The 11,943-nt window shown below is 48.7% G+C and overlaps 2 protein-coding genes across 3 annotated transcripts; one reads left to right on the top strand and one right to left on the bottom strand.

The window, feature by feature from the left end:
* Window positions 1-863: 863 nt before the first annotated feature.
* BBLN (bublin coiled coil protein) lies at window positions 864-4,212 on the bottom strand. Its single transcript, XM_035555281.2, has 2 exons — window positions 4,053-4,212; window positions 864-1,135 (listed from the first exon to the last, which is right to left on the bottom strand). The coding sequence occupies exons 1-2, from the start codon at window positions 4,177-4,179 to the stop codon at window positions 942-944; spliced, it is 321 nt and encodes a 106-aa protein (XP_035411174.1). The 5' UTR covers window positions 4,180-4,212; the 3' UTR covers window positions 864-941.
* A 1,218-nt stretch (window positions 4,213-5,430) lies between these two features.
* PTGES2 (prostaglandin E synthase 2) lies at window positions 5,431-11,756 on the top strand. Of its 2 annotated transcripts, XM_035555054.2 has the most exons (8): window positions 5,570-5,688; window positions 5,980-6,267; window positions 6,815-7,009; window positions 7,666-7,721; window positions 8,304-8,456; window positions 9,029-9,229; window positions 9,532-9,649; window positions 10,947-11,756. In XM_035555054.2, exons 3-8 carry the CDS (start codon window positions 6,938-6,940, stop codon window positions 11,073-11,075), a joined length of 729 nt encoding a protein of 242 aa, XP_035410947.1. In that variant the 5' UTR covers window positions 5,570-5,688; window positions 5,980-6,267; window positions 6,815-6,937; the 3' UTR covers window positions 11,076-11,756. The 2 variants fall into 2 exon arrangements, with proteins under 2 accessions (XP_035410946.1, XP_035410947.1); XM_035555053.2 differs by lacking the exon at window positions 5,980-6,267 and having other exon boundaries at window positions 5,431-5,688.
* Window positions 11,757-11,943: the final 187 nt, after the last annotated feature.

Genomic DNA, 11,943 nt, shown 5'->3' with positions numbered 1-11,943 from the left:
ATAGTGGAGACTCAGGAACAAATTTTGTTTCAAACTGATTTTAATAAAACAGATTTCTTATAACTTCTTTAACTTTCAAAAAACTCTTTTAACTCTACAGAAGTAGAACAGTAAGACTTGCTTCACTGTGCTGGCTCCAGGCCATCCGGACAAGATCGCAAAGTTTCAAACCAGAATGATCGCGAGTACTCCTGTCAAAATGTACAGGCAGGGCTCTGCCCCCATCCCATGTGGGGCAGGCAGAGCCCTGTCTCTTTGCTCCCAAAGCTGATGCTGCAGTGGGGACTAACGCGGCTGCTCTGGCTCTAAAGCTCAAGTCCTTAGTGGCAGCTCAAGGAGTTAGGCAGCTTCCAGTTGAATTAAGAGTCAAAAACGTCACCCCGGTAGCTTGTCTTATCTGCTTGGAATGGGATAGGAAAGTCCAGTTACCTGGGACTGTCTGTCAATATTTCTTGCAATGAATAACGGGGAAGCTGTAGTTCACGGCAGGAGATGGCCTAGGGCTCCTGTCTGTGACAGATTACACCTAGGGGCGAGCCTGGAGTCGGGACAGCCCCTGCCTACTGTGCTCTTTGAGGGAAGAGACTAGAGCCATAACGTTCCTCGCTCGGATTCAACAGCGCAAAACACCAGAGATCATTTTTCCTCTTTGTGACGAGAGCTTGCTTGCAAACAACCTGCATGGCATCAGGCTTCCTACAACCAGCTTTAACCAAGTGTCAGTGCCGGGGGGAGAAAAGAACCACGCTCCTACGCCCACCTGTGTGCTTCTGCACCTGTTTGTTACACAGCTAAAGAAAAACAGAACATGGAGGCGAATGGCAGGACGTTACCACGGGAAGGAACAAGTAACGGGCAGAAGGTACCTCATCTATTCAACTTTTATGTTAAACCAGTGACCAGTAAATGTCCTTAGCAATGGAAAGTGTGGGGCCAGCCCACTAGACAGGAGGCTGTGATCCCTGCCCGTCAGCTTCCATGTTCTGCTGCTCGCTCTGCTGCTGGAACTCCAGGCGGGTCTGGCGGTTGGACTCCAGCAGTTCCTTCAAGCAGGCATGTAGATAATCATTCTTCTCCTCCAGGTGATCCAAGCAGGAGTTGATCTGGTCCAGCATGGAGTTTATTGCTGCATATTCTAAAAGGAAGGGAAATAAGAGACTGAACGATGCAAGTACGTTGTCGCTGCAGTCGGTGAAAGCAGTAAAAGCTTTTGCAAAACGTGCCCACAGCATTTTGGTTCTTATCTGCCACTGGGTGGGTCAAGTACGATGCAAATGAATCCTACAGGTATTGAATTCACTGGTCAAATGAAACCAACGGGAAGCTGGAGAACTGGTAACAAGACCAAAGGCACGTTACCTGTGAGCAGTCCAGACCCATTCTGGGCATATCTGACAGCCTTTGATCTCATGCATAAATAGCTGAGCACAGGCTGCCTGATAGTATGTGGTGATCCGCGCTGCTACGGGACCAAATAAATCCCAAGTTAGCCTTTATAGTTGCCCTAGGGATCATCTTTCCTGATGAGGATGCAGGCATTCTGGCGATGTGCCCAAGTGTTTACATTCTGTAAATTACTTGTCTAAGGTTCCCAGGCTGGGATGTGACTCACAAGGGCCTGGTTGGGTTCACCCTGCGAAAACATCACTGCCATTGCTGTGGGAGGAGCAGGGACGAGCCCCAAGGGTGCTGGTAGTGCCACCATCCTTTCCAAAGGGAGGTAAGTGTGAAGCACCACGTCCAACGTCCAACCGCAGCATTTTCATGCACCATTAAAGCTTTGGATAATTTGAGTTAAAACCAAACTAATTCAAAGTAATCCTAATAGATGGTTTTCTTGTTAGTTTCTTATTTAAAACATCTGTTTAAAGTGCAGGAGTGTTAGTTTCAGTACAATGGCATTTCACAGTGATGCATATTAATAGTGCTAATCAGATGACAGCCTGTGCTGCTGCAATGAAACGCTTTCGGATTGTGCCAAGCAATATTCACAGTCCTAGAGAATACCCAAAAGCCAAACTGGAAAACCAGAGGAGATAAACCTCTGCTGACACATTACTTAGGAACTGCCAATTTAGCATTGGCTGAAACCCTGGCTTACAGGGGACCCCAGGGAGCACCAGTTCTGTGTTCCTTTCTGAAACTGCACAGGCTGAGTGAACGCAGGGAGGCAGGCATCAAGCTGTGACCCAGGGGATGAGGGTTGTGAGGATCGTGGGTAGGGCACGGGGAAGGAGGCCTGCGTGGGTGGGACAAGCCCACAGCTCACCGGCTGGCGCTGGCTCTTCTCTCTGAGCAGCTGGGAGAGCACCAGAGCCAAGCATGACACACGCAGCGCCTAGCTGGAGTGGTGCTCTGAGCCAATGGGGAATGCAGAGAAGGGGATGAGGATGTGTGTACCCTTGTAGCAAGCTTCTAGGGATGAAGGTGAAGCCGTGCTGAAATCCCCCAGCCTCACAAGCCCAGCTTTGCCCCACTCAGCTGCTGAGCCCAGACAGTTTTATAGGCAGGGTTCCCAGAGCCCAGCACAGCAAGCAGAGCTGGCACAGCCAGTGCCAGCAGGAAACTGGGAGGCAGAGGGATGATGCCAGGGAGAGCCCACACTGAAACTCGGGGGCACGCAGGGGGTGGTGAACACAGGGCAACGGGACTCTGCATCAGCACCCCGCGGTCATGCTGGCCCCAGGCCCCCGAATGTCCATGAGTAATGGAGCTCCTCAGCTCAATGTAGGATTTGATCTGTGTGTGATGCTCCATGTTCCAATTAACAGTGACAAGACCCCAGGCAGATACAACAGCTAATTCTGACAACTAACATTATTCACCAGCTTGGTCAAGAAGGCTGTAATCACAGTGGGAACCTAATTACTCTCAGTGCCTAGAGCTCCAGAGAAGGCCATTTAAGTTGTGCAGCTCTCAGAAGTGGAAAAAAAAATCATGTAAAAACATTTTATTTGATTGACTTCTGCTAGTTGCAAGCTTGGTTTATTTTTAAGGAAAATTAGCCACCTCTTTTAATGAAGGTGTTGACCGAGAGTATGGCAATCACATTGTTTAGTCCCCTGCATTTTAACAGGAACTGTTGCCAAAAAAAAATAAATGATTCCTATTTAAGGTCATGGAAGTGGTCTACGCTTAACTGAGTCTCAGCACAACTAAACCAGGAAATATCTACAGGTCTTTATGACCAGCTACAGCACACAAAACCCCAGCCTATCACCAGCAGAACACTTAATGGGGAGACTTGATAGGGATCAGATTTGGTGACTTTCTCCACCACAGCTACTCTTAGCTCTTCAGCAAGTTTCAAACACAAATACTGAGGGACGATGCAGAGCGGTGACAACTCTCGGGGTATCACAGATCAGAAACGACCTCCTGTCAGGGCAGGAGGGTCCCAGACACAACTATGAGGTTCACTGATGCAGGTCACATCTGGAAACCAAAGGGTCTTTTGGGAATCACAGAGTGTTAGGGATTGGAAGGGACCTTGAAAGATCATGTAGTCCAATCCCCCTGCTGGAGCAGGAACACCTAGATCAGGTCACACAGGAAGGTGTCCTGGTGCGTTTTGAATGTCTCCAGAGAAGGAGACTCCACAACGCCACTGGGGATCCTGTTCCAGAGCTCTGTCACCCTCACTATGATGAAGTTTCTTCCCACATTCAAGTGGAACCTCCCATGTTCCAGCTTGCACCCATTGCCCCTTGTCTGGGAAAGCGTAACCCAACTCTTCACCATTTTCAAGAGTGGCGATGTGCTTAGCCTTTGGAAGACTTCCAGTTTTACGAGTGACCCACCCATACACACCACAGCTCTGCTGTCCTCTCATCTCCTCAAACACCTTTACCTTGACGGGACAGAACCAGAAGCTCCACGAACCTGGCACCGCAGCAGTGCCTGGAAGCGGGCTCAGCCGAGCCGATTTACCACAGCCCCGTTCCCCAGCCCCTGCCTCTCCCCGATCTGCCCGTGTCACCCGCGCTGTGACTCCTGAACGCGAACCTCCTCCTCCTCCTCGCTCATCCCCGGCCGGCCGCGGCCCCACGCACCTTCCTCCCCGAAGCCGTCCCCGGCCTCGGCCCCATCCCCGGCCCCGGCCCCGGCCCCGGCCCCGTCCTCGCCGTCCCGCCCCGGGGGGCCCAGCGGCGCGGGCGGCTCCGCGTTGGGTCCCGCCATCGCCGCGCTGCCATGCCCGGGGGCGGGGCGGCCGACGGCCAATGGGAGCGCTGCGTTCCCCTCGCGTCACGCGGGCCGGCGGGCAGGAGCTGGGTAAAGTTTGTGGTTAGCGTTGTGCGGGGCGTGGGGTGTGTGGGAGGGTGGGGTGGGCAGTGCGGGCACCTAGCGGGGCGGTCTCCCCGCACGCTGTGTGCGGCTTTTGTTCTTCTTTTCCTGGGTGTTTTCCGCGAATGAATTACCAACGTGAAGCTGTTGCCTCGCCCTGCAGTGTCTTCGCTCCCTCAAGGCCTTCCAATCCATAGCCACTACAAAGTGCGTTAGGATGCATAATGAAGTTGGTCTCTGGGACCACCATCGCCATCCAGTGATTTTTTTTTCCCCAAGAAAACTTATCTGTGTGATCAGGCCTGCACCTCCTGCAGACAGAGCGTCCCGCAGTGCCATGGCTGCAGCAGACAGATGCCTGTGCTGCTGAGCTCCAGGCTGCAGCCTGGCACCCTGCTGCTGTCACCGGTTCTGCGTGGCTGCTGGGCGGTTCACACCAGCCCCGGGTCACCTTTGCATCTCCTCTGCCCCAAAACAACGAGTTCACTTTGTCTTTCCTTGTCCTTGACACACTATCAGTTGTACTTCATGCAGCCTGAGGAAGCCTAATCATTGGAGAATTTTTTCATCCCTGGGAGAGATGTCACTGGGATGGAAATAACTCGCAATTAGAGCATTAAGTTAAACAGCTCAAACCCAGTTCCAAGACTCCGTAATTAAGTGGGTATCTGGGGTGAAGAAGAAAGATAAGGTTACGTCCTCATCTGACATCACAGCCGGCTCTTTTCCTTTCTGCAGAGGCACCCACGCCAAACTGGGCCCCTTGCTGTGCCCTAGGCAGGGGAATTGAACATTAATATAATGAATACTGTGACTGTAATGGAAAACGGGGATGATTCGCAGTGTGAAGTGTTGCGTTTGCACTCCGGGTATCTGCGGGTCAGAGGCAGCAACCCCGCCGGGCAGAACGTGCCCTCAGGGGACACATTATTTAACTTCAACCTTATAATTTGGCGTCTTCTCAGCGAGCCCGGATTTAATGAACACCGCGAGGAAGCCGGGCCGCGTCGCTGTGACACCAGAGAGGCCCTCAGCACTCACACAACCTCCCAGCGCCCGCCTGGGGCGGCTTTGAACCGCTCCTCTTTCACTTTTTTTCTCCTTTTACCTCAGCGCGGCCGCCGCCATTTTGTGGGCGGGGAGGTGCCGCGGGGCGGCCTCTCGGAGGCCCCCGCCCCTGCGCGCCGTGCCCGCAAGATGGCGGCTGCCGGCCGGGCCTGGCGGGTGGGTGTGCTGCTGTCGCCTTGGCGGCTGCGGGCCCCGTGCCGAGCCTACGGCGCTGCGGCGGGGGGTGGCGGCGGCGGCGGTCGTCGCTTGCTCCTGGGCGCTGCCTTCGCCCTGGGTGGCGGCACCGGTCTGTACCTGGCGGCGCAACACCGCCTGCGGGAGCACTCGGCCGCTGAGGTAACGCGCCGCCGGGCCCGCTCGTTGCCTGCGGCGGGTCTCGCCTTCCTTTCGCCGCGCTCCCTGGCCTCAAGGCCGGCCCTGAGGCTTTGTCCCCGCTCCCTCAGTCCCTTCCTTTGCCTCCTTGTCCCCGCAAGGCCAGGGCCTGGTGGCGGGGAGCTTCCCGGGGCCCGGGGGAAACACCTTCAGGGGGGCGCGGAGCGGGTTCTGCCGTCTCTGAGGACCACACGGCCGCTTTTGCTCAGTTTTCAGTCAGGAAACCGCTCAAAATTATGTAAATATTTTTTACAGCCACACTCTTCTTCAGCGGTTGTACAAAGTGCCTGTCAGAACTGAGAGCTTGCTTGAGATGTGAAACTGCGTTCTCTGTTAGATAATTGCTGCTTTTTGCCAGCACCCACGGAGGGTTGTGTAACCAAATAAGTTGCAAATAAGAAGCAAAGTGAGATGGCTGCGTTTGTATGACTACCGGCCAGCACGTGTCAGATTGCTGAAGTACCAGCAGTGTTGGGAAACATCCCTGCTGCGATGCTTTGCTCTCTGTGCTACCCCGCGTTCTCCTCTCTGAGTTGAGCACAGGTTGGTTAATCCCAGGAAATTGAATTTAGGCCAATGCATGCCTAAAATTTTAATGTTCCAGCAGATTTTACCTCTGTGGTTCTATAATCAATTGTGGTATAGTACCGCCACCCCTTGCTGTAGTGTGATCAACAGCAAAGTCTCTTTTTCTTCCCATGCTGTGTGCTCCACAAAGACTATTGGGTGGGGGGGGAATAGAATTTAAAAAGCTTTTTTTTTTAAAAAAAAGACCATTAAATACAATTGTGATTTTCCTCAGTTACAGAATTTTGTGTAGAACAGTAAGCTGTCAGTATCTAACATTTTCTTGGCTGTGAGTAGGAGTTTTCAACAGGTTAAGTAGAGGTTTAGAAAAACAGGTATTTGGTCCCTATAGCAGGTGATTGGTGATGTCATTTGAAGAAAGCATCTGTTAGCAGAGAGATTTTAATTATCAGAAGTTGAAATTCAATGTCAATGACTAAGACTATAACAAAGATAAGGGTTAAATAAAGATAATGTTTCTATTTAATGGAAAATTAAAGCTTGTGGTCTCTTCCTTCCCCAGCTGCTTGCAGGGGACCTGCAGCTTACCCTCTACCAATATAAAACATGCCCTTTCTGCAGTAAAGTCCGAGCTTTTCTTGATTATCATGGACTGCCCTATGAAATTGTGGAAGTGAACCCTATAATGAGGAAAGAAATCAAATTCTCTTCCTACAGAAAGGTGCCTATCCTGCTAGCTAATGCTGGAAGCACTCTGGTAAGTCTTACCATGCTGAAAGCTTGATTTCCCCATAAGTGGTGGTTTGGAGGTTTTTATCTCTCTGTGATTTGTCACATGCAGTATAATCTTCAAATCATATTTTATTCTCTTAGGAGCTTAAGATTTGTTCCTTGCTTTGTGGCATCCTATGCCCTGGTCTAATTAAAGTTTTTTAAGTCTTTCTTCCAAGGTGTGTTATTTTGTGTAGTAACTCTGTAGTCCAGTGCTTGTTTGGCTTCTATCAGCCCTTAAGCAGGACATGTTCTGTGCCAGAGGTAAAAAGAATGGCTTGTATCTTATGAGATCTCAAGACTACTGACAATTCAACTATCTGTGGCTTTTTTGATGTCACTGTTGCTTTTCTATTTGCTGCAAAGAGCCTAAATCCAAAACCTGCTAGTATTGCTTGAGTACCTGGCCCTTAGGTCCTCTCTTGTCATGATGGACAAATTTGAAATGATACTCCAAAATGATCACTGCAGAGATCTGCATGAGGGCTTTAGGCTTGCAGGGTGGCCGGTGGAAATGCATGAAGGGAAAAAGGGACTGTGGTACTAACTTGGAACCTTAGCATGACGGGGAAAAGGCTTTGGAAGATTTCCATTTCAATTTCACCAGTTCCTTTTAAAAGTTTGTCTTAATTCTGTTTTCAGCAATTGAATGACTCTTCAGTGATCATCAGTGCAATAAAGACCTATCTCATTTCCAAGTAAGAAAAGGGGGTGATGGGAGAAGAGTTGAATGTGACTATCTCTAGAAAACTGGAGCTTTAGAAGACTCTTTGAGTCAGTTGTTAGTGTCTTGCTGACCTTAGCCTCTGAAGCTATGGGTGTTTGGCCAGCTGACTTGGCTGCGATGGAATGAATGATGCATGTATATGTTGGGATGTATGTGCAGTGAAACACATCTTCTACCTTTCAGAACTACTCTTTTTCACCTGTGAAATTCTCTTTGTGTAAAACCTGCTTAAATGTGGACTAGAGTTAGTTCTGGAACTAAGCTTACATTTAGCCATACCATCTGGAGTGAAATTGTTGTACCTGTGTCCTTTGGATCCATTCTAAAAACATTTGACAAAAGAAGCTCTATGCCTGCAAAAACTTCCAATCTGGCACAGAAAAGTAATGTATGCTAATAGTGGTTATTTGAAAGTAGTTGTTGCAGCTAGTTTCAAATTGGAAAGCTCATGCGCTTGTCTTTAGACTAATACATCAAATCTTTTGATCTCTTCTTTGCTCTTGCCCATTTTTGTAGCAGCCAAATCAGGTGTGAACTGTGTTTCTGTCCACAGGAGGAATAGCTTAGAAGAGATTGTGTCCTTTTATCCTCCTATGAAAACTGTGACTGATCAAGGCAAGGAGGTATTTGAGTATGGGAATAAATACTGGCTCATGCTGGATGAGAAGGAGACAAAGCGAGTCTATCCTGTCAAAGAAGTAAGAGTGTAAGTGCTTTTAAGTTTCTGGGTCCTCCAAGTAAGCTTACAGCCTACTACTCCTAGATATCCTCAGGGGTGGTACATAAGTATAGTCCTGGGGGTACTGACTACTCCTTTGCACACTCCCTTGATATTTAAAACCTCAGTAGCTATGGTGTTTTGATGTGCATTTTGCATAATTTGAAACTGTTGTTAGATGGTCTAGTTCCCACCGTGGTGGTCACACTATCCTTCATTTGCCTCCAGTTTCCTTCTTGGCCTTTCCTTTATGTCACGGAGGAATGCTATGGAGTACTCGTTTCCCAAGGCTGTACTTTCTGCTTTAGTTCTCGTATTGGGAGGAGGAGCTAGTGCTCTATCTTTAGTCTTAATTTTAGATAGAGATTGAAGGAGCCTTGCCAAAGTTACTGCTCCTGAGTGCATTTCAGAGAGGTCACCAGAGCACAAGGCTGGGTGGGATTTTGACGTTACTTGTCCTTGGTACAAACTCTGGCTAATGTCACTGTGATTCTATCTGCCTCCTGTAGCCCTGCAGTCCCTACCTTACTCACTGAAAAATCTCTTTTGAATGCCTGCAGGGAAGAAATGAAGTGGAGAAAATGGGCTGACGATTGGCTTGTTCACCTCATCTCCCCCAATGTCTACCGTACCCCAAGAGAAGCCTTCGCGTCTTTTGATTACATTGTCCGTGAGGGAAAGTTTGGCACTGTGGAAGGTTTCTTTGCCAAGTACATGGGGGCCATTGCCATGTTCTTCATTAGCAAGAGACTGAAGAAAAGGTTGGTACCACTGAACGCTAAGTACAGAAGAATAGCTCCCTAACTGCCTTAGCTATGAACTCCAGAGGTCAAAGGGCGGAAGCTCAGTATTTTAAACCAAACCGTTTCATGCAATGCGAGTAATAGCTGTACTTCTTTACCCAGAGGTACTGAACCTCTCTACTTATCTACTGTTTATTCACTGGCTGTCCCCTTCACCTTAAAATACCTTCCTAATTCCCCAGCCCATAAGATTAGAGATGATGAAAGGTTAAAGAAAGAAACAAACTAGTGTCTTCAGGCTGGTTCTTTTCTTTATTTAGACATCACCTCCGAGATGATGTCCGACAAGACTTGTACGAAGCAGTTGATGAGTGGGTAAAAGCCATCGGCAAACATCGACTGTTCATGGGTGGAAACCAGCCGAATCTTGCTGACTTGGTAAGGGGCTAATTCCTCTATCTGTAGTGACCTATTGTGGTTTAGCCCGGCTGGCAGCCAAACACCACACAGCCGTTCGCTCACCCTCCCCCCTCCCTCTCCGGGATGGGGGAGAGAAACGGGAAAGTGAAGTCTGTGAGTTGAGATAAAGACAGTTTATTAAGACAGGAAAAATAATAACAATAATAATAATAGTATTAATAGTAATAATGTGTACGAAATAAGTGATGCACAATGCAATTGCTCACCACCCGTTGACCGATGCCCAGCCTATCCCTGAGCAGCCGGCCCCCCCCCACCCTGGCTAGCCACCCCTATATATTGTTCAGCATGACGTCAGATGGTATGGAATACCCCTTTGGCCAGTTTGGGTCAGCTGTCCTGGGTCTGTCCCCTCCCAGCTCCTGCTGCATCCCTAGCCTGCTCGCTAGCAGGACAGAGCGAGAAGGTGAAAAGTCCTTGGCTTGGTGTAAGCACTGCTCTACAACAATTAAAACATCAGCATGTTATCAGCGCTCTTCTCATTCTAATCCAAAACATAGCACCCTGCCAGCTACTAGGAGGAAAATTAACTCTGTCCTACCTGAAACCAGGACACCTATATTACAAATTGTTTGGTTGCTGATCCACGTGAAATGGTGAATATGAATATAGGCAGAGAAGGCGAATTATGTGAGAGATATGTCCTTTGTGCAGTAACACAATTCCCACATGAAAGGGGCTTAGAATACTTGTGTTAAAATAGGACATTTGTTGTTTTCCTCCAGAGAAGTGTTCCCTAAGACAGAGCCCGCAGTACCCTTCTGTAGGTGGATATTACTGATTTTGTGGAAGTGTGATAAAAGCAGGTTACAAGCCAGAACACGGCTCTGACTAGTGAGTGCTGAACAGAGCCTCACACCTGCACAGGTTTTAGTACACTCAGTGCTGCTGGGGTGTCTTTGCAGGCAGCAGAGCAGAGTGGAGCATGATTCATTCCCTGCACCAGCAGTTCTCCCCGGAATGCAAGTGAAGCATTTTCTACCAGGGCTTGCTACTGAGATTGGATTAACTGTTGCCCCATAACTGCATGTAGATTCTTGTGTTTACTTACCATTTCCTCATGGAAAAAGCATGTGCATTCGTACTATTTTTCTGCCCGCTCAGTCTTCCTTACTAATCAGAGTTGCGGAGTAGATGGCAGAGCAGATAAAGAGCCCTTACTCTCTAGGCTATCGAGGCACTCTCATTGTTACCCTAAGCTATTCTCCACCACTGACTTTCTCAGTGTTGTTCTAATCTTCATCCTCTGGCACAGGCTGTATATGGGGTCCTCCGAGTCATGGAAGGGCTGGAGGCCTTTGACGACATGATGGTTCACACCAAGATTCAGCCTTGGTACCAGCGCATGGAAGAAGTCATTCAAAAAGCTGAAGTTGCAGTCTGATGCCAGCTTCAGCTGCCTTTCTGAAGTACTTGCATGGAAAAAGCTTCAGAAGGAATGACGTTTTATTTCTTAAAGAGTTGAATGGACTGGTCACACCTAATGGACTGACACGCAGGTACAGAGACTGTCCCATTTAGGGTCCTAAGTCTCAGCGAGCAAAAGGGATCCAGCTGCGCACAAGTTTGAATGTGATATTTAGAAGGACGGGGACAGGTAAAAGGAAGGGATCTTGGACACTGCTGGAAAGGAGAAGCTCTGACTGAACTGAAGAATGTGCCGAACAGGCTTCTTTTAGGTGAGAGCCGTGCTCAGAGCAGGTTACTGTAAAAGCAAGCTGCTTTCTTGGCTAGTAAGTGTTACGGCCATATCAGACACAGTAGGTCTGAGCAGCTTTTGCTTCAGGCTGTCTTCCTCCATTCATCCATGTCATCCAAAGTGTTTTTCTGAGCGAGACACTGGATACTAGATTTTAAATGACTCTTAATTTTTCCTGCAATAGAATCCAGTAAGCCCAGTGCTGAGGGAACTGGAGGAATCCATGACACTGGCAAAGGCATCCTTCCTAAGTCAGAAAAGATGCTGCGCTTGACAGATTGTAAGCTTTTACTCTTCCATGTAAACGGTTCTTTCACTACCTGGTTCTGTACGGTCTGCAAGGATAAAGGCTCTTCCTGTGCCCTTTGTGAGATCTGTGAATTCTTACCTGTAACGCCCCCAAATCACACCCTACACAGAAATCACTCATACAAAACAGTTAAAGATTTGTCTTGCGTGATGTCTCTCTGGAATACCCCTGAAAGTCTGTTTGTTTTGGAAAACAAGAAGGATTAAGAGGAATCTGCATCCTTGGGATCTCTAGATGTTTCTG

Source organism: Cygnus atratus, chromosome 19, assembly GCF_013377495.2.
Source record: "Cygnus atratus isolate AKBS03 ecotype Queensland, Australia chromosome 19, CAtr_DNAZoo_HiC_assembly, whole genome shotgun sequence".
Lineage (NCBI taxonomy): Eukaryota > Metazoa > Chordata > Aves > Anseriformes > Anatidae > Cygnus > Cygnus atratus.
The sequence above is the reverse complement of the archived record's forward strand: the minus strand, read 5'-3'. Positions and strand labels throughout refer to the sequence as shown.

Coding starts and splice junctions, on each gene's coding strand:
- BBLN (XM_035555281.2), bottom strand. CDS start 4,179: ATGGCGGGACCCAACGCGGAGCCGCCCGCGCCGCTGGGCCCCCCGGGG. Junction 1,136..4,052: donor GGACGGCTTCGGGGAGGAAG/GTGCGTGGGGCC, acceptor CCTTCCTTTTAG/AATATGCAGCAATAAACTCC.
- PTGES2 (XM_035555053.2), top strand. CDS start 5,482: ATGGCGGCTGCCGGCCGGGCCTGGCGGGTGGGTGTGCTGCTGTCGCCT. Junction 7,010..7,665: donor CTAATGCTGGAAGCACTCTG/GTAAGTCTTACC, acceptor TTCTGTTTTCAG/CAATTGAATGACTCTTCAGT. Junction 9,650..10,946: donor AGCCGAATCTTGCTGACTTG/GTAAGGGGCTAA, acceptor CCTCTGGCACAG/GCTGTATATGGGGTCCTCCG.